We start from the raw sequence: 22,888 nt of genomic DNA on the forward strand, positions 1-22,888 counted from the left end.
GCTTGAGTTTTGGGAGTGTGTGTCAGAGAGTTAAAAAAAAAAAATAGTGTGTTTGTACGCCTCTACAGATGTGTGTGATTCTCAGAGACACAGTGTGCCCGGACTTGTGCACGTGACTCAATCCAGAGGGAGTGGAAGACGAAACTGATGTAAGAGCCGGGAAACTTTGTTCTCTGCTGGTGTGTCATCATATTCTTATCAGAAGTTTGTCTGCTTGAGGTGACTGAATAATATGCACCAGAGTCTGGGAGGGTGTGTAATTATGTGCTATTATGTACACATAAGAGTGTGTTTCAGTGGGCATGCCCGCGTGTTCAAATCACACGTCTGACACAGGCTGTTGTGTGCCTCGGCTTGTCTGTGCATGGACATGTGGGAATGGCATTCCCACATTCCTGCCATTTCAGAGAGAGCTTGAAAGAAAAACTGAAGTGAGGAGTCGTTCACACAGACACACTATCAGCAGAGCAGCCCGTCTGTACGCTCCCGCGCAGACAAGAGACTTCCCATCACATTCCAGCTCTAAGTGACCTTGGTGAGTGAGGAAAAGAGACAATTTCTTCCTCGCTCCCTTTGGTTCTCTCCCCACTCAGCGTTCTGGCTTTGTCTTGTCCCGCTGTCCTAAGCTTGCACACATGGAAACACACACCTGCGTCCTCCAACACCGCTACACCGTTTCTCGATAGAAAAGGACCAGCGCTCACAGTCCATTCTTACTGTCACACTGAATAAAAAAAACTGATGATACATTTTAATAAAGGTTTAGTCTCACCCATAGTCTAGATCAGCAAGAAGCGTCAGGTAAAAACTTGAAGTGGACATTTTGTCTAACTTTGCATGTTCAGTTCGGGCTCATATGAACAATGTGAGACAAACTGTAGCACAGACCAAGCAGTTGGTCTGCTTCAGCCCAGCTCTGAGGTGACCTTCAACAAAAGAATGTATGTAAAAATAGTTAATGAAGTTATAGTTAGGGTCTGTAAGGCCAGAAAAGCTAAAAACATACAATCAAAACTCCACGTTCCACCACATTCTTCCCTGTTCTTGTTTTAACTGAATAAAACTCTCAAATAAGTTTACAGAATGTTGTGACGACGGTAAGAGCCAATCTTCTCCATACAGAAGTTATCACAGTTTATTTGGTGACATAAAGACTTCACATACACTCTAAAAACTCATACTCGCATCGATAACCAGCTTTTAGTAATGTCTATGTCACCCAACGCCAGGGAAAAAACTAAAAAAAGCCAACATTTCAAGTCAACAGTGTACCAATGTTTAAAGTTAAACACAAAATGTATGATAGTTAAAAAAAAAAAAAGAAAAAAAAGGCCCTGGTGTTGAGTGTTTTTCTTTGTTCTGCACTGATGGATCAGAAGTATGAAAGAACCTTGAAGCTTAGTGTGAAGGTATGAATATGATCCTCGTCAAGCAGAAAATCAATGTTTACAGGCTGAGCATGTGTTTCACCTCCACAACCGAGCATCTAACACAAACATGCATCTGTCTCCCTTTTCCCCCATCATGTTTGAACCTTTCTTCATCATCACCCCTCTCTCCCTCTCTCCCTCACTCCTGTTTCTCTCTGTCCGGCTCGTGTTCTCTCTCCGATTGCCCACTGACTCCTCCCTGTCCCCTCTGCCCGCTCTTTGTCTGCAGGTCAGTAGATCAGCTTTCAGTCTGCCTCGTACGGTGATCCCCACTTTGGTTACCACGTCCTTCTCACCTCTCGCTTACCCCACCTTCTCACCCCATGAGCATATGGCCGGCAGTGTGGCCTCACTGCACTGTGCCCTTAATAAATGCATCAGTGCGTCGTGGTATCATCATGACAGGGGTCACGAGTCGGTTACTGTCTGTGTGTGTGTGTGTGAGTGTGTATAACCCGAGAAGGAGGCGGGGACAGTGTGCATTTCTATTTGTTACAGTGCCTTTGCCACTATGACCCTAATACATGCCATATGCTATCACAGGCGGTGTATGTGCGGCTGCGTTCATGTCGCGTGCGTGTGTGAGTGCACGGGGGTGAGATTGAGTCGATGACAGACGCTCGTAATATTTAATCCTGGAGGGATTTCGTTGAAATGAAAAGCTGCTTTTCAATTTCATAATCCAGCAGGCCTGATCTCTGCCCCCCCGCCTGTCCATACAGTCCAATTAGATGGACACGACTGGCCAGATGAGTCCTTACCACCACAAACTCATCCTGGCTGTGGCACCTGGCTGTGACCTTCAACGAGCATTGTTGAGCTGTGCAATATGCAAGAAAGTGCGCCGTCAACCCACCGGTTCCTGCTGCAGTCTTGGCCTTGTTAGCCTGGCATTGATTAGGTTATGGATGTGTACGTGTGTGTGAGTGTAGGCGTGTCTGGTTTGATTCAGCCTCAGCGGCACCGCACCGGCCCCCACACACACACACACTCTCTGCATCCAGCGCGAGAGAGAGAGAGAGAAAGTGCTCACTACGGTAAAAGTCACACTCGTGAAAATGCTGAGTCCATTCATTCTCAGAGGTCAGTGTGGTGCATGGGAAGGTGCAAAGGTAGCAGTGGCGGAGTGTTTAGATTTATGGCCACACATATGGAAACGAGGGTAAAAATGGCGGAGCGGAGCAAGAGGTGGTGAGGAACAAAAGGTGAGAGGTGAGGGGGAAACGAAGGAAAGGAACAATGCAAAGTGCACAAGACACAAGCACTGCAGTGAAACTGAAACAATACCACACTTGTAGTGGGACTCTGTGTGTGTGTAGTTGTATCCGGACCAGTAGTCCTCATGGAGACCAAAAGCTGGTCCTAATGAGGCAGACCCTCATTTAGAGCTATAATGTCAACTGTGGTTAGGTTAAGGTTTAAGGATAATGCTTTGTTTAGGCTGCCCAAATAAATGGAAGTGTCCTAAGAAGAATTACTGCACAAACTTTGTGTGTGTGTGTGTGTGTGTGTGTGTGTGTGTGTGTGTGGTAATGGTTACAGGGGAGAATGAGGCCACTTTGCCCATATTGACTGCAGTGCCATGTGACTGCTGTGATCATTAATGTGTCCTGATGCCAATGGGTATCCTGATGACCCACATCTCAGCAGTCCACTCTCTCTCTGGCTGCCACCCAAACCCAGACTCTCTCTCTGTCTCTCTCTCTCTCTCTCGCTCTCTGTCTCACTCTCTCTCACTTTCCCTGCTTGGAAGCACAGATTCCAGCCTTCTCTTTCAACATTGTCTTCATCAGCATTAGGGCCGGATATCTAAGGTCAGCACTGTTCCTAGTACCAATTGAAATGTGCTCAAGTACCAAACGGCGTAAAATACCAAATTACTCATTCAAAGTTCTATTTAGACATTTGAAGCTTGAGTTTTTACTTTGGTCTCTCCAAAGAAACAAAAAGTGATAAATGTTGTAATGTAAATAAAAAAGATACAGAAACAAAGCATCACTGTGTTAATAGGTCAAACAGGTATCATATAAGCATAAACATTCAAACATTTCAGATGGTACCAAGCCCTCCTCCACATACAAAACACTCACTCTCATCTTCAGTTTCCTGTTTTTTCCTCTTTCCTTTTCAGTGGTTGATTTTTAATGTTATTACCTCTCTCTGTTTAACAGTTAGTTACCATTTTCTTACCATTTAATCTATCTCTCAGTCCTCCTCTTGTTCGCTTGAGAATACAGCCCTTGACTCGTTATTTAACTCTCCCCCTTCTCTCCTGTAGTTTAGCTTTATTCATGCCAATTAGTATGGATAAAAACCTTCTTCCCTTCTCCTCAGTGAATATATATCTATATATTGATATATATGTATATACATATACAGTATATACTGTATATATATATATATATATATATATATACATATATATATATATACAGTATGTCATTGGGTCATGTTTGCATTAAATTTGTATTTGTAGTGTCGTCCGATATCGGCCCTTTGGTCCGTGTGCTTGCCGCCTCCTCTCTGTTCTCACAGATACAGCAACATTTCCAATAAAGCTGTTCTGGAGTGTGTGTTTCCCAGTTCCCTTTGTCAGACAACAAAAGAACAAGTATGAAATACTGACTGCCTCACAGTCCATTGAGACTTCATATAACCCAGCAGTCACTTTCCAAGCTGCTTCACGGCTGTGCTAACATGCTGATTTTATAACCACATTGTTGTTCGACAAAATCACAATAAACACAATTAAAAAAAACAACAGCTTTGCTGTGATATTGGCTATATTTACTTGGCAAATATTCAGTCAGAGAGAAAGTCAGAACCTCAGTCACATCGTATACGGTGTATCAGCTGCACTCAATGGGTCAATTTAATGACACACACTGGAGTCGTGCCTTGCACTGGAGGCCAATTCTCTTAAACAAGAAGTGGGAAGATATCATTGCTTGGCGCTTTTTTGAAAAATCAAGTTGTAAAGCATCGGCTTGTCAACATTGCCCTCTTGATTACATGATGGAAGCGGCTCGCATGAGATCCATTTTATAAGAGCAAGAGGTGCAGGGAAAACTCTTTATCAGCTGACCGGTGGTGTCACTTTAAAATCCTCTCACTCAATCACTTACTCCCTCACATGCATTTGAGCTTATAGAGTAGACCTTCTGTCACAGTGCAGCTAAAATGATGCAACAGTGTTATTTATCCCCCACATATATATACTGCAATATAACTTTCTTTAATATCAAGCTGATAAATGTTCACTATACACCAACATTGTGTTTATACATACGTTTTTGCCTCAGATTTGTTCAGAGGTAAAACTTAGTTTTCAATTATCTGATATATTATTGTGCCGATTATTGGTATAAAGCCATTTGAAAGCCGTTTGTCTTAATATAATCTGTGGCCACATCAGCCAGGCCTATCCATTTATACTTGGTTGTTGTTTGTGTGTCAGTCCAAGCTGTGTGTGTGTCTTAGTTGTTTTTTTGTGCGTCATCTCTGGATACCTCCTCCCGCATACTGTATGCTCCTGCACATCGGAGATGCATCTGCCAATCAACCACTCATCCGCCGCAGCATTTAAAAGCTGTTTTTCTTCCCTTCAGTTCCCTCCAGATAACTCCGTTTCCTTAATGATGCAAATGTTACGTCAACACTAGACTTTTCCCAGTTTTCACAACTTTTCCAGTTTCCTGCCTATAGCCTTATACTTTGTATCTCTGCATTCTGGGTTCATCATGCAGCCATTAACAGTAAACCAAAATCTTCTTCTACCTATCTGCTTTAGATTGACTATTTTCTTCGCCTACTGGCCGCCCCACTCGACAACCTGCCTGGTTTGGAATCACTCCTTGCTCTGCCATCTGCCAGCCCCGCTCTGCCAGTCACAAGTCGGTCTCCAGCCCTGTTCTTCTGCAAAACCTCATCCAAGACCAGCTACAATAATGGGTCTTGTGCTTCATCTATGAAACCCAGTTTCCTTTTTTAAATTCCCCCTATCCGGACTTCAGATGAACAGCTTGGACTGACCCAGTAAAACAGCTTTGACCACCTCCGTCCTCACTTAACCACCTATAATTCTCTCACACTCCCGATCTAATGCTATTTCAAATTCGGTCGGTGTCCTAGTTGCTACATTTGGCACATGCTCAGCACCTATTACTCCCGGAGTCTACCTCTCACTTGCGCTCAAATAGAAAATGTATATTCTTCATGAAATAAGCAGCCCCTTGAGCGCAGTGACGGGGCGCCACGCATAAACCCCCTCATATCGCCAAACTGTTCGAGTTAACAAAATCTGACAGATATGCGAACACAGCCGTACACGAGCATCCAAAGTCTTTGACGGAAACACACACACACACACAGAGCTGTGTTTGAAACCAATGGATGCTGGATATTTTGGTAGGTGAGCTAGAGCAGGGGGACACAGCAGAGGAGTTAATTACCCCATTCAATCAATAATTCATTATGCTGTCAGTCCGTGTGTCTGTGCCTTTCTGTATGTGCACTGGCATGTTTTGAGTGCATGTAAGCATGAGCACCAAAGTCTCCCTGTAAGCATTTCCTTTCCCTGGGAACGGCAGATTAAGAGGATTGACTCCGTAATGGATTAACCTCTGGAGTGCGTGCATGTGTGTGTGTGTGTGTGTGTGTGTGTGTGTGTGGAGCAGGATCAGAGAACCCATGTATTAGCCTAAGAAGCTCCTCTCCTCCTGTTTTAATGACCACATCAGCACTTTTTCACCACAGGGAGGATAAATGTGGAGCTGTCCATCAAGGAAATGAGACAACGCCCCTTTAAGAAGGGTTATCTGTCACTCAAACATCACTCATGGGAGTGCTGTCCATGGACTAGGGACACCCTGCTGTGTCAGTGTGTCTCCAATGATAGATGATGTGTGTGTGTGTGTGTGTGTGTGTGTTTACACTTGCTTTTGCCTCTTCAGGTCCTTTTATTGTATAAATGACTTTTTTCAGGACCAGTGGGGACCTAGCCTTTGAAGAGGAAAATCATTTGTAAAGATCTGATTAAAGTCAAGAGTTAGATGTGAATTGTTTTAAGGGTAAAGATTAGGGATAGGCATTTACTTGTTATGTTTAAGAACAAGTAAATAGAAGTTTGCCCTGTGCTGTGTGTGTGTGTGTGTATAAAGTCTGGGCAAGCAATTGTCTGAATGCAGTATTTATCTTGTCTTTTCGGCTTTTAACTGTACTTTCTAATAAGAAAACAACAAAGCCAAGTGCATTCATTATCTATGCAACTTGTATTGTTTACAGCACAACCATATATGCTGACTAGAAGTAACATAAAAGCATGACAGAGGAAACGGAGACAAAATGACCAATTACGCTGCTGGAGGCAGCTATTCGCCCACTCCCTCTGTGTCCTGACGCCAACTGAACTCCTCAGGGGTTTGTACACATGGCCACACAGGCAGCCATGCATGTACACATAAATGCACATTCACATATTGTTTGCCTACAATAGGGGGTTGATTCATGTTCACCGCATTAGACTTAGAGACACACACACAGACACAGCACAAGTGTGTAAGTTGCTATGAACACACTTTGACTGCTATTTTGTGGAGATGAATGGTGTTAGGTGTTAGATGTTGGTGACCAGGTCAGCAGGTATGTCAAATCTTGTGTGTGTGTGTGTGTGAGATAGATGTACTGGGAAAGAGTATATGAACCCTTTGGAATTCCCTTTTTTTTTTCCTTCATGAATTTATCATAAACACAGTGTGCTTGAGCTAATAACAAACAATTCAATTATTTCATGCTTTTTTAAACACACATTTAACATTCACCACGGCAGGGGCAAAAGTAAGGGAACCCTTGGACTTGGTAACTGGTTGAACTTCCATTAACTGCAATAACCTCGACCAAGTGTTTCTGGATTGGACCTGCACAGTGTTCACGGGAAATTTTCAATCACTCTTTGTCAGAACTGCTTCAGCCCAGCCGCGTTATTTGGATGTCTGATTTGTGCAGCTCATATAAAGTCATTCCACAGCATCCCTATCCAGCAAAAATCTGGGCTCTGTCTGGACCAATTTTCTTTTGTTGGATCCATTCTGATGTTGATTCACTTCTGTCATGTTGTCTCACTGCCGTCAGACAACCATCAGTGAATGATTCTTGCGAACGAGTCTGGAGTGTTTTCATCAGTCAAATGAATGCTGGAGCCACGTCTCCAAACCGTTTCTTTGATGGGACACAAGGTCTGCTAAAATCAGACTCTAGTTTTTGTTAAAACATTACAGGATTTGCTCTTTTAAAATGTATGTCTAAATAACCGGTGAACTGTGAAGCAGGACGTCTATTGTCCAAACAACGTTTTCAGCCCAAGTGCAGTAGCCTATGTTATAGAATTTTATACAAATATGATTACATTGTTTTATTTTACAACTAACCCTGAAATAAATGACAAAAGAAAGGTAGTGCTTCAATTTGCGTAGCTTACGTTTTTAACCCACCTTATATAAACTACTGCTCATTGTATGCACATTGTTTGAATCACTTGATTTATAAACCTGATTGAAGTTGCCAGGCAGAAAGCCTGAACAATCATGGGTTCACATACTTTTCCTTGCCACTGTAACTAAAGAAGGGACAGAGCAAACCAATACTGAGGATCCAAAAGGACCGTATCAACCCAATCATCTCCCAGAAGCTCCTACCTGCTTGTTGTACTTGTTCCCAGTCTGGCAGCCGTACTCTGAGCACTGGTCAGATCCCAGGGACATGGCATCTGCATTGCCACTGCCCCCACTGCTGCTGCTGCTGGAGCCAGCACTTCCCACACAGCCTCCACTGCCCACAAAGGTGTTGGATGGAGGCAGCTCCTGGACTGCCTGATGCTTCTTCCCTTCAGCTGGGGGGGAGTGGGGCTGCAGGTTCACTGCAGGAAGAGGAGAGCTGGATTTGTAGTGCCTTGCCAGATCTGGGCTTGACTGGTGCCTCCTGCCACCACCCATCCGGGGGCTGCCAGGGTCACCATCCACAGCACAGTAGCGGGCCGCCAGGCGCTCACTTGCACTACTCAGATCCTCCTCGTCGTCATCATTGGCGTGGCGGCGCAGTCCATTGACTGTGACAATACCACTGTAGAGTGATCGATCTGACTTTCCACCTGTTACAGCAGCACTACTGCCGCTTCCATTCCGTTTGTCCCGGCGAGGTTTGCGCCCACGGTCTGAAACCCCACTGCGGCCAGCATGTGGTTGAGCCCCTGGAGGACTGAAGAAGTCCTCCTCTGGTTCCTTCTTGCCAGCCTCATAGCCATTCTTGCCCTGAGCACCACACTGTCGAGCCGTGACGACAAGGAGAATCACTAAGATGACCGCCGCAGCTCCGGCCAGGACACCGATAGCTACACTGAGGCGCTGTTTCCCGAGCGCACGCTCACTGTCTGGGTCTCCTGCAATGTCCAATAACAGTGGAGCCATCATGCTTCGGGCCACCTGTGGTGAGAGGAACAGAGGCAAGAGAAGAGATGCAGAGAAAAAGGGGGGAAAAGAGGAAAAAGAGACAAGATGTCAAAAGAGAACAAAATGTGACTGTAAAAGATGACACAGTGGGTGTGAGCCACAGTGAAACATCAAACAGCATCTTTAGCCTCATTAAACTGATCACTGTGTTTTAGTCAGGGAGCTTCGCCATCATTCCCAGACACACACACAGTCACTAAATATATAATTGCTGCTGCTTCTAGGTTGCAGCATTCAAATTGTGAATAATTCTCCACCTGTAATCTGGCATCATCGGCGGTGTTACAGGAAACACCTACGATTATACTGCTTAAAGCTCTTAAAATAATTATGGGCAGCTTACGTTGAGGTCTGGGGCAGTTAGAAATAGGAAAGGTAAGAAACAGTCAATAACAGAGATGTGCTGTGACTACACCCCCAGAATACAAGCACAAGTCTTCTCTTTCCTGAATGAACTACGTGTCTATCATAAATGACTGCATAGACTTGGATTTGCTCAAACAATTTGTTGCACTTGGCTTTAGAGATAGAACATTATTGTAAATATGTGTCTTCTGTGAAATCATTTTGAGCCATTTTCCTTGAGTCGCTTTTCATTTTATGGTATTTAGTTGTGTTTTGTTGTTCTAAGACACATCCATGCTAATCCATTTAGATCAGTTTGTATAACAACATATTTAGGACAGAAGGCAAATAACAATGGTGTCTCATTACAACACACACACACACACACAGTCTGAGCTTATATACACTAATAAAAAAATGATAAGACAGTTGTTTACGCTTGTTACAACATTGCTTTGTGGAGCCTCGTTCAAGAGGAGCCAGTGAGACTGATCTGCACAGTCCTACACCGGGCAGGGTGATGAATCTGTCCATACAGTAGCTAATCAATGCATAGAAACTACAGTGGGAGAACCATTAAGCAGAAAATCTACAAAATAGTGAAACGTGTGCACAGACACCGACGCGTTTGTGTGCAACTACGCAAGTCTGCAAGTTGTGTAACCTGCCTGTGAGCAAGACAACTTATTTTGCAGCCCTGTGACACCACGTCTCAGAGCTCATATATTCGACAATTCCTTTGGCCCGTCAGGGGTGGATATTATATACCATAATCCCTGCTGCCATACCAGCCGTGGGCAATAAGGCTTGCAGGAGAGAAATGGGGAGAGAGTGAGCAGGTAAGCGAGTAAAGTTAAATTAAAGCACCAGCCGCTTTGCAATAACAATAATAATAATAACAATGATAATAATAATAATAATAGTAGTAAAAAAAAAAACCTGCAGCAGTGTAATAATCAGTCCTACAGAAAAATACCCACCTGCTTATTACATTATCCAAGGCATACTTGGATTATTCACATAGCGCCACATTATTCCCTCTCACTACTTTGCACCCCCAAGCGAAGAATGGGTCTGTTCTACTTCCCTGTTTCATCACCATCTATCTTTGGGTTAACTTTAATTGTTTTTGAGCAAGTTGTGTTGGTTATGTTCCATTACTCCACTGCACAGAGCCTTTTACAGCAGGCTCCACTCTCCCCTCAGCACTATTGTTCTGCTCTTGACTGCAGTATTTCGCTCCATTCTCATTCTGCTGGGTATCTGCCGTGGCTTAGCGCATCCATGCACTGTCTGCTCTATTGTGTGTGCAAAACGGGGAGAAAAACGGCGAAGCACGCATGGATGTGTGCAACAGCCAAGTTTGCGTGTTTGGGACTGAGCTTGCGTATAATGCGACACAGAGAGGCGCATTAGAAAGTGGAGTGTGTGCGATTGTGATTCAACTCCCATGCATGTGTGGATGTGAAGAGAAGCGATAACCCCCACTGAGTGCAAGCTATGTATAGTCATGTAAGTGCAGGTGTGTATGCGGTATAAATGTATGGCCACATGCAGGACAGTGAAGTGTTCGGCAGGATAAGTGCAGCAGCCTCTTCTGCCACCACATTCGAGTACATTTCATGGATGCATCCCAAACTCCAATTGGAATCCTCCATTCTGCTGCAGGAGCTTTGTTCTGGCTGGACTTTAACACGCTCATCAATCTGCCCCACTCTCCAAGGAATCTGTTATCTGCATGTCACTGCAGAGCAAGACAAGGAGTTCTCCTCTGACCACACTATTGACCAACCTAGAAAGTGCCTGATTCCTGTTGTACTTCAGTTACGGCTGAGCCGGGGAAGGATAAATGTTAAAATGGTGCTTGTATTGATAGGAAGTGACTGCACATATTTAGGAAATGGGAGAAATTCAGATGGAGTTGTAAGACAAACCACAGTGCGATGTTCTTAGAATGAACAAAGCCCAAGAAAGATTCCCAGATGACTAACACCGCATCTCAAGTATCACAACCAAACTCTGCCTTCCTCCAAAGTAGCTCAAACTCGGCAGCAATTTTTTAGTAAATAATTACCCAACATGTGGTTCACCCCTGACTGTTGGACAGAAAAGACTGGAGTAATTTTCTGCCACGGTGCTACAGCATTCACAGCCGATTTCCTCCCCTAATTACATCTGGCATCCATCCACGACTCAGCTTGACTTCATTATGAGATGGAGGTATTCTCTCTCTTCAACGACTTGTACTCAATTACTCCACCGAGTTCCTCCCTACAATCAAACTTAACTATGTTTATTGTAATCAAAGATGGCTTTCGTACCAGCTCGGACACGTTACACCACATTGTTCGATTCAGTGGCCCCAGTTATTTAGAGACATTGCAGTTAATTCCAGCCATCAACACCATTGTTCCAAAGCTTAATGCTCAAGTGTTACGTTCTAATCCTCGGCCTTTGATTGCTCAATTTGTACATTTTAGTCTACTCTGAATGACGAGTATTACGTTCAGATTGGGGTTTGTTGGCTAAATCCCACACCTTCTGTCCACACCCACTTTGTCTTCATGCAAGGTCAGTCAAAACTCTGGGACTGGGATTATACTAGACGTGTTTTTTCTCCAGCTAGACCACAATTTAGAAATTTAGATTCAGAACAATGTAATCAAAATAAAATTTAAAAATCCAACACTTGGAAAATCATGTACAGTACTGTGCAAAAGTCTCAGGGCACCAGAAGCTTTGTTGTTTTTGTCTTTGTGATCATTGCTGACAGTTGGTCTAATATAAAAATACCAATAACTTTGATTAGGGTTCCACTCCATGTTAAAGAGAGCAGTGATCACGCTTTTGTTCCAATGTAAGGATAGATCACACTTTAACCTGTACAACCTTGTTTATGAACAATGTGTTATCCTAATTATCCTATTATTTTTTTAAGTCTTTCAATGGTAATTATAGCATTGCAATGCTAAAGACTTTTGCACAATACTGTACATTACCCAATGTGTGTGATGAAACATTCAGGGAAGCATCACCACGTTAACACGCAAAGTCTGCAATAGGGAAGCGCTTGGCGTAAACATCTGCAATGTGAGGCGTGTCCCCAAGATTACAACTTCTTTTCCACACAGATTCTGCAGTGTGACTCTGTCATGGCGTCTTTGAAACAGAGGGGTCCAGTCCAAGTACGCCACACATGTGGTATATTTCAGGTACCAACAAAACAAGAACCTTAGTGCCTTTTTCTCTCCATGACTGTTCATTTCCGCTCAATTATCTCGCAACTATTGCGGTGTTACACTCTTTGCGTCACGTTACATGCACGGACCTGACGCTGGAAAAATATTCTCCTGAGGAAAAACATTCCAGGCAGTGCCTTAAAAACCACAAACTGTTGATTCACAACTAATTTCCGAGTAAAAACAGTTGGGTAATTATTAGCCAATACAAATTACTTTACCCAAACCAGAACCAACTTATTTATTACCTGCCAGCATTTAGAGCTTAATTGAACATTTTCTAAAGCATAACAGGGAAGAACATTGGATCAATACAACAAGGACAGAGGGGAGGGAAAGGTTCCCACCAACACAGCTTAGGCTAAATTTGAAATCATGCTGTTATAGTTATTTCTGGTATCTCAGTAATGTCTTTGAATCTAGTCAATTGCCTCTGCACATTAGTGCTGGTCTTTCAAGTCTGCTCTAAGTCTTTCTGTGAAGTCCTCTATTCCATACAACAACACAGTAATGGTGAATACATTTAGTCCATTAATAAAAATGAATTTCACATTCCCTTTATTTCCTGGGTAAATTTGACTCAATTGGACTTTATAATGGTTTTTATTTACTTTGCTCTCAGTGTGAACTGCTCAGAATGTGCTGCATAACATAACACACATTTTAAAACCTCATCAATATTCACGCCTGAAGTGAAGAGACACTGCCAAAGTATAACTTCTATTCAAATGAACATACTTCATCCTCGGTATTACAAGGCCAAATCTGGGACAGGTCTATATCTCTCTTTGCCTCTCTCTAACACTCTCACCAATTGTGTGCTACCTCTCTGTCGCTCTCTCTCTCTCACTCACTCACACACACACACACACACACAATGCTCTCAGCTATGAGTTCAATGTACCATAAAAGAACCTCTTCAGTAATAACAGTTATTTTATCTACACCATCATTATAAGAATGCATCCTAGACAAAGAGTACACTTTGGTAGCATTCGAACAACAAAGAAGGTGGCACTGCCAATAGCCATCAGAAAAGAAATAGGATTCTATATCTGGGACAAATAAAGACATAATTATTTCCTCAAAAATGGGCAGACAATTACAACCCAGAGCACCATGCGGAAATTGTGCATTTATCTCATTCTATCAAGAAAATAATCTTCTTTTCCAGTTTTAACAGCTACAATCAGTTGTCATTGCCACCCTCCTCCATTGTAATGTGTTGTCACAGTAATTTGAATGAATCGAAGGAGAGTATCATCACTGTCATTATGTGTTATCATTACCAGCTCCGTACACACCAAAACAGTGTTTAATTACCTCTTCAGCTTTTCTATCACTTAAGTTACACTTGGAAAAACCGTGTAAAGCTTACCTGTGCCTCCACCAGGGTGGCGTTGGCCACGCTCTCATTTATGAAGATATGAACCAGGGCAGTGGCACACAGAGAGGGAGCCCCGCTGTCGTTGACCCGAACCACCAGGCGATGCAGACCTCTGTGGCGCCGCTCCAGGGGTTCTGCCAGGGTGATCACTCCATTGGTGTGGCCAATCTCAAACAGTCTGAAGGGGTTACCACCCACCAGGGCGTAGTGAAGGTCAGCATTTGGGCCAGTGTCTGAGTCGATGGCTGTCACAGTCCTAACAACTGTGCGAGCACTGCTGGCAGGTGGGAGGAGAGTGTACGACTCATTGGTAGGATAGGTGATTGAGGGAGCGTTGTCATTTTCATCGGTCACAAAGAGCGACACGGTGGCAGTGGCGGTTTTGCGCGGCTCCCCTCCATCCACAGCACGGACACGGAAGGTGTAGGTGGAAAGCTTTTCACGGTCAAACGATACAGAAGAAAAGATAGTTCCCGTGTTGTTCTCAATGGAAAACACTTCTTCACCTCGCTCTTTCCCTCCGTCCCCACCCTCCATCTTCTCTCCTTCCTTCTTTTCATCAGCTCTGTCCATCTCTACAAACAGACTCAGTTCTGCATTTTCACCTTCATCAGCATCAGTGACTGTGACCATGCCAACTGGGCTGTTGGCAAGCAGATTCTCTTTGACATAGAATGTAAATATTTCCTGGACAAACTTTGGTGCGTTGTCATTTCTGTCCGTCACCTGGATAACGACAGTTGAAGAGCCTTGCAGAGGGGGTGTGCCCTTGTCCTTAGCTATAACACGGAGTTCATATCTGTCTCTCAGCTCGCGGTCCAGAACCCCAGTGGCACGGATATCTCCATTATCTGCATCTATGTAAAATGGCCCATTAGCAGCAGAGTCTAAGGAATATGCAATCTCTGCATTCTTGCCGCTATCTGCATCTGTGGCTACCACAGTGACAACCCTCTCACCAGGTGAGTTGTTCTCTGCAAAGTGAACCTCCACAACATTCTGCGCAAAGGCTGGCGCGTGGTCGTTGATATCTACCACTCGCACCATCAGAGAGCTGTTACTGGACAGACTGGGGCTTCCAGAGTCCACTGCCACAATGGTGACGCTGTACTCTTTGGTGGTTTCATAGTCCAGCAAAGCAGAAGTATGTAGGAAGAATTTTTTCTTGTTTCTGCAAAAATAATGAGGGAAAATCATTTTCATGAATGTAGTTGCAACCCGAAATGGAAAATAATATAGGTCTTGTCCCCAAAGCAGTCAAATAATACACTTGTGTTGCTCACTTTTAATGAAGTAGATAATTTGCCACCAGGGCAAAAAACTAAAAATTGTTTTGTGGGTAGTTACTGTGTTGTTCATTTTAGGGAGGGATGTTCTATTATCTGCTAAAAAATATCAGCCCATAATGAAAAACATGGTGTTATCTACTTTACTGTCACAGCACCTAAGGCGGCATCCCAGGTTGTTAGTTAGCTGTTAGTCCCTGGCCCCAAAGTCTTGTACTTTACAATGATTTGAAACAAAGCAAGCTGCAAATCCACACAATTGAACACCTGACAACAAGGAATTAACTGAGATTTCACTTGGAAAAAAAGTAACATTAAACATCTTATTAGAGAGATTTACTATTAAAAAATGGGGCGTATTTTTTGTCAATCTCTACTGGATTAATCAACTAAGTGCTTCAGCTTTAATCTTTATACATATACTAGATTTCAAAAGACTTGTAATTGCTGTCATCTGCAGAGACATAGCAATACTAATTAGGTCTAATTAAATCTGCTATTCTTTTATACTGAAAATCTCTTGTGTTACTTTAACAGAAGAATGTCTTTTGTCTTCATTACAACAACCGACTTTATGAAATGTGTCATAAGTAGTTGCAGTGCCAATAACCTAGAATTGCCATTTCTATTTGTCACACTCCTATTCAAAAGCTCAACACAATATCCTTGCAACCTAAAAGCAATGACATTTGCAGTCTGCTGTGATGAAACGATATTAAAAAGTCAGTCTGTATGGCATTTTAACGACGGTGTAATCTCAGCGAATGAGTGGCAGCATTTGAACCAAGCTTCAATTAAATGCCTGCAAAAACACTTGAGAGACTCTTCTCTGAACTCTGTGAGAAATATAAATTGTAAAATAACCTCCTGGAGGAGTGCTGTATCAGACTCGACGCACCTGTATGCTGCACGATAGTGCTGTTTTCTGGATTAAAAAACGAAACTTGTCTTTGCCCCAGACAAAATACACACATACTAATGATCTGTATGTACCCTTCTATCAGGAACAGTCAAAAATGCTATTTTCAACGTTTTTAAATGATCTGCTTTTGGTGCCTTTGAATTAAAGGTAATGGCAACATACCATTTTGTTTTTATTTGCTTATTATGACATATTAAGTTTGTGTTTTTGTTCCCCCTCAGGTAAGGAAAGTGGTACATCATGTTTCATCATGTTTGGAATGCACCAGTGCCTATAATTATCTTAGCATTATCGTTTTTATTGTCCCTCAATAAGACATGTAACACAAATCACAGGAAGTGAGTACTGGATAGTGTGCATAACAAAAGCAGAAGACCCAAACATATAATTGTTGAAGGGACTGCTTACTAATAAACAGAAAGTTCTTGACCACTTTCAGTTTGTCACTGATTGGGAATTTGATGTCATTTATAGGAAATGGTTACTGGATATTTGACTTACCTGTCAAAGGCTTCATCTGCAGGTAGTGGTGGGAGTGCTGTTTCACCAGCTGGCTTCAGTGTGAATGGGACATCTCCTACAACCGTGCATGTCACAGCCCCATTCTCTCCCTGGTCTCGGTCAGACACCTGTACCAGAGCTACTGGTGTGTCCACCAGAACATTTTCAGGGACTAACGATGCACCATCTCGGACAGGGATCCGTCCAATCTTTCTTATCTCTACGACTGGGACGTTGTCGTTTTCGTCCCGCACAGCCAACACTACCGTGGTTCGGTCAGAGCGCGGAGGTTGACCCCTGTCCCTGGCTGTGACTGTGAACCTCAATTGAGCCACTTCTTCTCTGTCGATCCTGTGAAGAACGCTCAGCCATCCAGTTGCCTCGTCCAGCCGCAGGAGTCGCCTGACAGACTCGGTGGCGGCTCCAAAGACATACTCCACCTGCCCGTTGACTCCAATGTCACGGTCTGAGGCTCTGACCTGGAGTACAGGTGTACCAGGAGGAGCGTTTTCCGCCATTTCTGCTTCATACATGGACCTCTCGAACTGTGGGCTGTTGTCGTTCACATCTGTGATAGAGACACGAAGCAGGGCTTGGGAGGAACGCGGTGGGTTCCCTCCATCTCGAACCCTCAGGATGAGCTCATATGAGTCCTTTAGCTCACGATCTAGTGTGCCTTTCACAATGAGCTGTGGCTGTTTTTCCCCATCTGGGATGTCTGCAACTTGTAGCTCAAACACGGTGCTCCTCGCTCCTGCTCCATTGTCTCCACTTCTTCCTCTCCGGTCCCCAAGTCCATCCACTCTAGCGATGGGGTTTCCTCCTGTCGTGCGCCTTGTAGAACTTGACACAGCTCCACCATCTTGGATCAACTCATACCTGTCGATGCCATTTCTCCCAAAATCCCTGTCTGTTGCTGTAGGCAGGAGGTAAAGGGTACCTATTGGGCGGTTCTCCTCAACTGAGAGCTGGAGCACAGGTGAGGGGAATGAAGGTGTGTTGTCATTGATGTCTGTTATGACCACGCGGCCTTCGAACAGGTCCACCCAGCTCTGCAGTGGCCCTATCACTGACACCTCAAAGTCCAGGAAACACTCATTTTCGTCAAATATCATCTGGCACTGTGGGAGCTTCTCTCTGTCGATGCGCCGTGGGCCTGTTGTCAGCTCACCTGTCACGTTGTCAATCTTGAAGTATTCAGAGCCACTCTCCAGGGCAAAGGTGACGTCCCCGCTGCCTGTACCCGCCGTGAGGCCCAGATCAGTGGCCACGTTGCCGATCTTGACATCAGGAGGGCCCTCTTCTGCCACCCGGTACCGGAGAGCTGAGTCTGCACCCGGTGGCTGAGTCAGCAGCTGCAAGACTAAGACCACGAGGCTGAGAGCCTGCGTCGCGGAGGAGTGCACTGCACCAAGCCTCTGCATGGCTCCTTCTTTCCTTCTCCTGCTCTGTGTGTCTCCCAGCTGCGGCTTGTCTCTGCTTTATTGGTGTTTTGTGGTGTGGTGTAGGTTACCTCACAGCGTGGGTGTTTGATTTATCCTTTCTTGCCTTCTCCCTATCGCTCTCTGCGGACTGCCGCCTGAGGTCCGGGGAAAAGCTTCTGCACTTTAGTTCACTTCAGCGCTGCAGTCTCCTTTCCTTTATCCTCCTCCTGCTCTTCGAGATTTCTTTCCTTTTTTTTTTTTACAACAACTTCTATAATACTAATTCCGTGCGGGGCCGTTCGCACCATAATGATATCAAGAAAGCCATCTTGCAGCGAAAGAAATAAAGAAACTAATTCACCAGCCTTGTTAATTAATCCACTTCACTCTTCCTCACACTGCGCCGTGTCGTGTAAACCGCACAACTGTCCCGCTGCCGCACGCTTATCACTTTACAATGCCATGTGGAAGTGCTTTTTATTCCAGTCACATTTGGGACAACGACTTTTCTCGCGTTTTTCACAGTTAAAAACTGCAATGCAGCACCACTACACAAAAGAGAGGAGAGGGAGGAAAACACCACACACTGCTCTGCTCTGCTCTTCGGACGCCGCGGAACAAAAAAATCACTCACATCCTCAAAGAGGAATAAAAAAAAAATAAAAAAATCACTTTGAATCTGAAAGAAAAGAAAGTCTTTTGCGCTGCTGCTGCTGCTGCTGCTGCTTTGCTGGATCTGTTCTTACCTCCAGATCCAGCTGCGGTTTTCCCTTTTTCCCGCAGTGGAGCAACGTGCCAAGCCGTGGGATTCCTTCACGCAAGTTACGAGGAGACAACAGTGCTTTTCAGAGCGAGTTTCTCATCATGTTTTATTCTTAAATTAAAATAACAATTGGAAAAAAACCACTAAAAGAGCAAATGACAGCCTCTCTTTGTGAGTCAAAGAAAAGATCCCGGCACCGGCATCAGTTTAGTGTAATCCTTTGAAACATCCTGTGTTCGGGATGGTGTCTCGGTGATGGACTGAGAGTGTAGATGCGTCTTTTTCCAAGAGTCCCGCATTCTCTCTCTCTCTCTCTCTCTCTCTCTCTTCCACATGCGCCTCCTCCTCCTCTGCCTCTGTTTTTTTTTCTCTCACCTGCACTGCTTGTGACTACTGCTGCTGCTGATCTCCAGCGATGCTGCAGTCTCTCTCTCTCTCTCTCCCTCTCTCCCTCTCTCTCTCTCTCTCTCTGCTACTGCAACATTCTCCGGCCGCGTAACTCGATCGTTGAGCTGTAACGGGAGAGGCGGTGTTTGGTCGCTGTGTGTGTGTCGGTTACCGGGGACAGACCTCACTAGACCCCCGCCCCCCCCCCCCACACCCCGTCATACAGGAAGATTAAATGGCTTGGTGTCCCGGCCGCTGACAGCTCCTGGTGTGTGTGTGTGTGTGTGTGTGTGTGTGTATCTTTATTCACACATATCCATACAAAGGACAAAGAGAGGCGCGTGGAAGAGGAGAGTGATGTGGCTTTAACACAAGTCAGCTCACCGCTCAGTCATAATTCTGCTGGTGCAGCTCTTTTGCCGGGGCAAGTGTAGAAGGCTTCATTCACTCTTTTCTGAAGGAGACAGAAATGATCACGCGCCCTCTTAACAGAATTGCTTTAATAGCCTATTCATGACCTGCAGTCGTGTAGCCTGTCATAACATAACGTAGTGGCACACGTCATACAAACTGAGCAGCCTATGTGGCAGCAATTATGATGGAAATGCATACATATATATATATATGTATATGTATATATATATATATATATATATATATATATATTTATTTATTTATTTTTCATTTTCTTTCTTTGTCAGACATGGTTAATGCTCTTTGTGCTCTATAGGCAGTCACACACACACTAACATGTCCATGCTGCTGTGATGTTGCTGTGAGGACGTTGTGTCTCCGCGGGCCAACCTGCTCCGTGAGGAGCGCAATGCAGCATCGCTGCTGCTGCTGCTGCTGCTGCTGCTATTGAACACTGCCGGGGCTTCCACGCTGCTGCTGCTGCTGCTGCTGCTCTGTTAAACACCCTCTGCATTTATAATTTCTAGTGAGGCTGGAGAACAGGGGCAGGGAGTCCCGTACTACACACACACACACACCATTAGTGCAGCTATATTTTCTGAGGACATTGTGTTGACATCCATTCACTTGGACAGCCTTAAAAAAAACGTTATCCCAAACCTTAACCATAACCATTTTATGCCAAACCAAACCACATTTCAAACCTAAACTTAATTAGTTTCTGCTGTATTAGGAACTGGTTTTGGTCCCCACAAGGACTACTAGTGTCGTACTGTATATAGGGAAAGGTCAAATGGTCACGGAACCAGCGAAAAAAGTAGAATTCTGGCTTTGATGGTTTCTAATGGGCTTTTCCACTACCCAGTTCCAGCATGGCGCGACTTGCTTTTGCTTTCCATTAGCAATAATACCTGGTACCTGGTACTTTTTTAGTATCTGCTCTGATGAGGTTCCAAGCCAGCTGAGCCGATACCATGTGTAACATCGACATACTGCCGTCCACAGATTGTGGCGTGTGGGCCCTGGTTTCTTGAAAAGTAATGCGGGCGACGTCCAACACAAGAATCAAACCTAACAATGCCAAGCTGTAGATCAGTTAAAAAGACTTAAAAGTCCTGAAAGCATGCATTAATCTCCACCATGTACCAAGGAAATGTCTAAAATCTCAACATTTAACAGAGGAGTCTGGTGTATTTAGCGACGGCACTGCTGAAAGCCGCAATTGCGAGCAGCGTCACAACCGTATCGACTGTATTTCAGTTCAGTGACTGTGTCAGACTGCAGTCCACTCATGCAAGAAATACTGAATGATTCTGTGGATAAATCTTTTTAATTAACTGATTCTAATGATCCAGTACCCCGAAAACAACTGCTTTAAAAGTCACTAGTCACTAGCTTGTGTGTGTCATGTATACAATGATGATGGCAGTTTCATGCAGCTATGCTATAATGACTCCGCCCACATTCTCTCTCTACTTATATATATCACAATAGGGTTTTTGATTGGACAAATGCATCAAAAATGTAACTTCCACGGAAGCTCAGCTTCTCAGGGAGTCAATGGAGCAATGGGCGGGCACAGATGCTGGGCTTCTGCAGGATAATTGGAGGAACTGTCTGAAAGGCAGAACCAGTTTTTTATTGACAGTGTTGCAGAAACACACACTATATCGGAGCCTTTTCTGCCTCAGTCCTGTGTGAATTTTGTGAGGGAAGTCCGTAGACAAACAGCTGGTCATTGTGTGTTGTTTGCTCGGCGATGAAGTCCATTTTCGTTTGTACATATAGACTGTAAATGAAAAATGCTATTATAGCATTTCAGTTTTACATAATTATCGTGTTTCCTTGTTGTAGTTGTTAATTTGCAGAATTTATGTAAGCATTTATGGTTAAATAACTGGGCCTGAAATGAGCTTCATCTGTTTGAAAGACCAGCAACTGCCACTGGTTTCCAGCTAAAAAACATTATTGGCTAACAGTTTAGAGGATAACACACACACACTCTGACACACACACACCAACATCATGTTATTGGTTGGGCCATAGAGTTCTGTGTAACAGCTATTAGTGGGCAGTTATGGCTGGCCGAGAGTAAACAAAGACTGACAAACTACAGAGAGAGGTCACATATCTTTGCCTCCCCCAGCCTCCCTCTCCCTGACTTTTACTATTTTTTTTCCCCCTGCCCTCTCTTTCCATCCCATTGCACCACAGGAATAAGCCCGGGCGTGTTGCTGGACCCACTCACGCTCTTTACACAATTTTCTTCAGAAAGCGATGGCGCAATTTGCCCTGTGGTGTGTGCATGCCGTGCATGCATTAGTGTGGGTGTTAATTTTGGAGTAGGGAGGAGAGAGGAAGTGTCAGTCCATGACATAAGCAAAGTAGTCGGCTGCTTAGGGCCACTGTGACCACACTGGGACTTTTATAAAATATCTAATTAATGTCAACAGGTGCTAATAGGTCAGTCAATTCCTGTTGGCTGCTGCCTTCATACAGTACATGAAAGATCAGACATTACAGTAACAATAATTACTGGAAGGTGGTGGGGTTAAGGTGAGTCACACCAGATTCTGCTTAGGGCCCTATAACGGCTTGGTCTGGCTCTGGAAAAGAGACTTATGAGTAGTGCATTGGTGTTTGTGCATGTTGCCATGCTGAGTCAGGTCAGTTCACTTTTAGACTACTTCATGGGATTCAGAAAATTTATCTCAAATTTGACCCAATTAAAAAAAGGCCTAATAAAAATATCTTGGTCTGAGCATGCTGTTATATCCAGACCATTAAGATATAATTGAGCATGAATCCTCTTTCATCAGCAAATGAACTGCGGTCTTAATTTGCATATTGAATGAAAAGTGAACGTATGTGTGTGTGTGTGGGTGTGTGCGTGTGTGTGTGTGTGTGTTCTGCTTAAAGACAGGATGTTCTTTGGAGAAACATAACCTGGGTTGACATCCATTAGAGCCCAAAGGCCTGAGCTACAGTTTGTACCACAACCAACGAGGATCCCAGGCCTCAGCACATGATCTTTGGGGGTAACTGTGGAGAAAAATGAAAACAATCTTGACAGACATATTTGACAGCTTCGTGCAACAGCCACTAAGCCTAGTAATATTCAAGTGAAGTACCAAGAATTAAGTTTGCCAGATATCCTGAGGGCATTTTGTGCTCCTTCTCTGTGCTCTTTAACAGCATATGTGTTACTCATTGCACTTGTGAATATTCACCCATCCATCTGTCCATCTATCCACTGACTCAGTAACATCTCTGTTCGGTCTGGAGTGA

The 22,888-nt window shown here is 44.1% G+C and overlaps 1 protein-coding gene and 1 long non-coding RNA gene across 2 annotated transcripts in view; one reads left to right on the top strand and one right to left on the bottom strand.

Moving 5' to 3' along the window:
• The window catches only part of LOC131466873 (uncharacterized), a 36,023-nt gene extending 28,566 nt beyond the window's left edge, over positions 1-7,457 (top strand). Inside the window, exon 2 of the long non-coding RNA XR_009241455.1 lies at positions 5,221-7,457. This is a non-coding gene — a long non-coding RNA (uncharacterized LOC131466873). The remainder of the gene's footprint in view (positions 1-5,220) is intronic.
• The window catches only part of pcdh7a (protocadherin 7a), a 44,450-nt gene extending 25,221 nt beyond the window's left edge, over positions 1-19,229 (bottom strand). Inside the window, exons 1-3 of the mRNA XM_058640441.1 lie at positions 16,613-19,229; positions 13,895-15,074; positions 8,123-8,905 (exon numbers count right to left, since the gene is read on the bottom strand). Of these exons, the coding sequence (XP_058496424.1) occupies positions 8,123-8,905; positions 13,895-15,074; positions 16,613-18,036 (3,387 nt within the window). The 5' untranslated portion in view covers positions 18,037-19,229. The remainder of the gene's footprint in view (positions 1-8,122; positions 8,906-13,894; positions 15,075-16,612) is intronic.
• Between the last annotated feature and the right edge of the window lie 3,659 nt (positions 19,230-22,888).

Source organism: Solea solea, chromosome 10, assembly GCF_958295425.1.
Source record: "Solea solea chromosome 10, fSolSol10.1, whole genome shotgun sequence".
Taxonomy (NCBI): Eukaryota; Metazoa; Chordata; class Actinopteri; order Pleuronectiformes; family Soleidae; genus Solea; species Solea solea.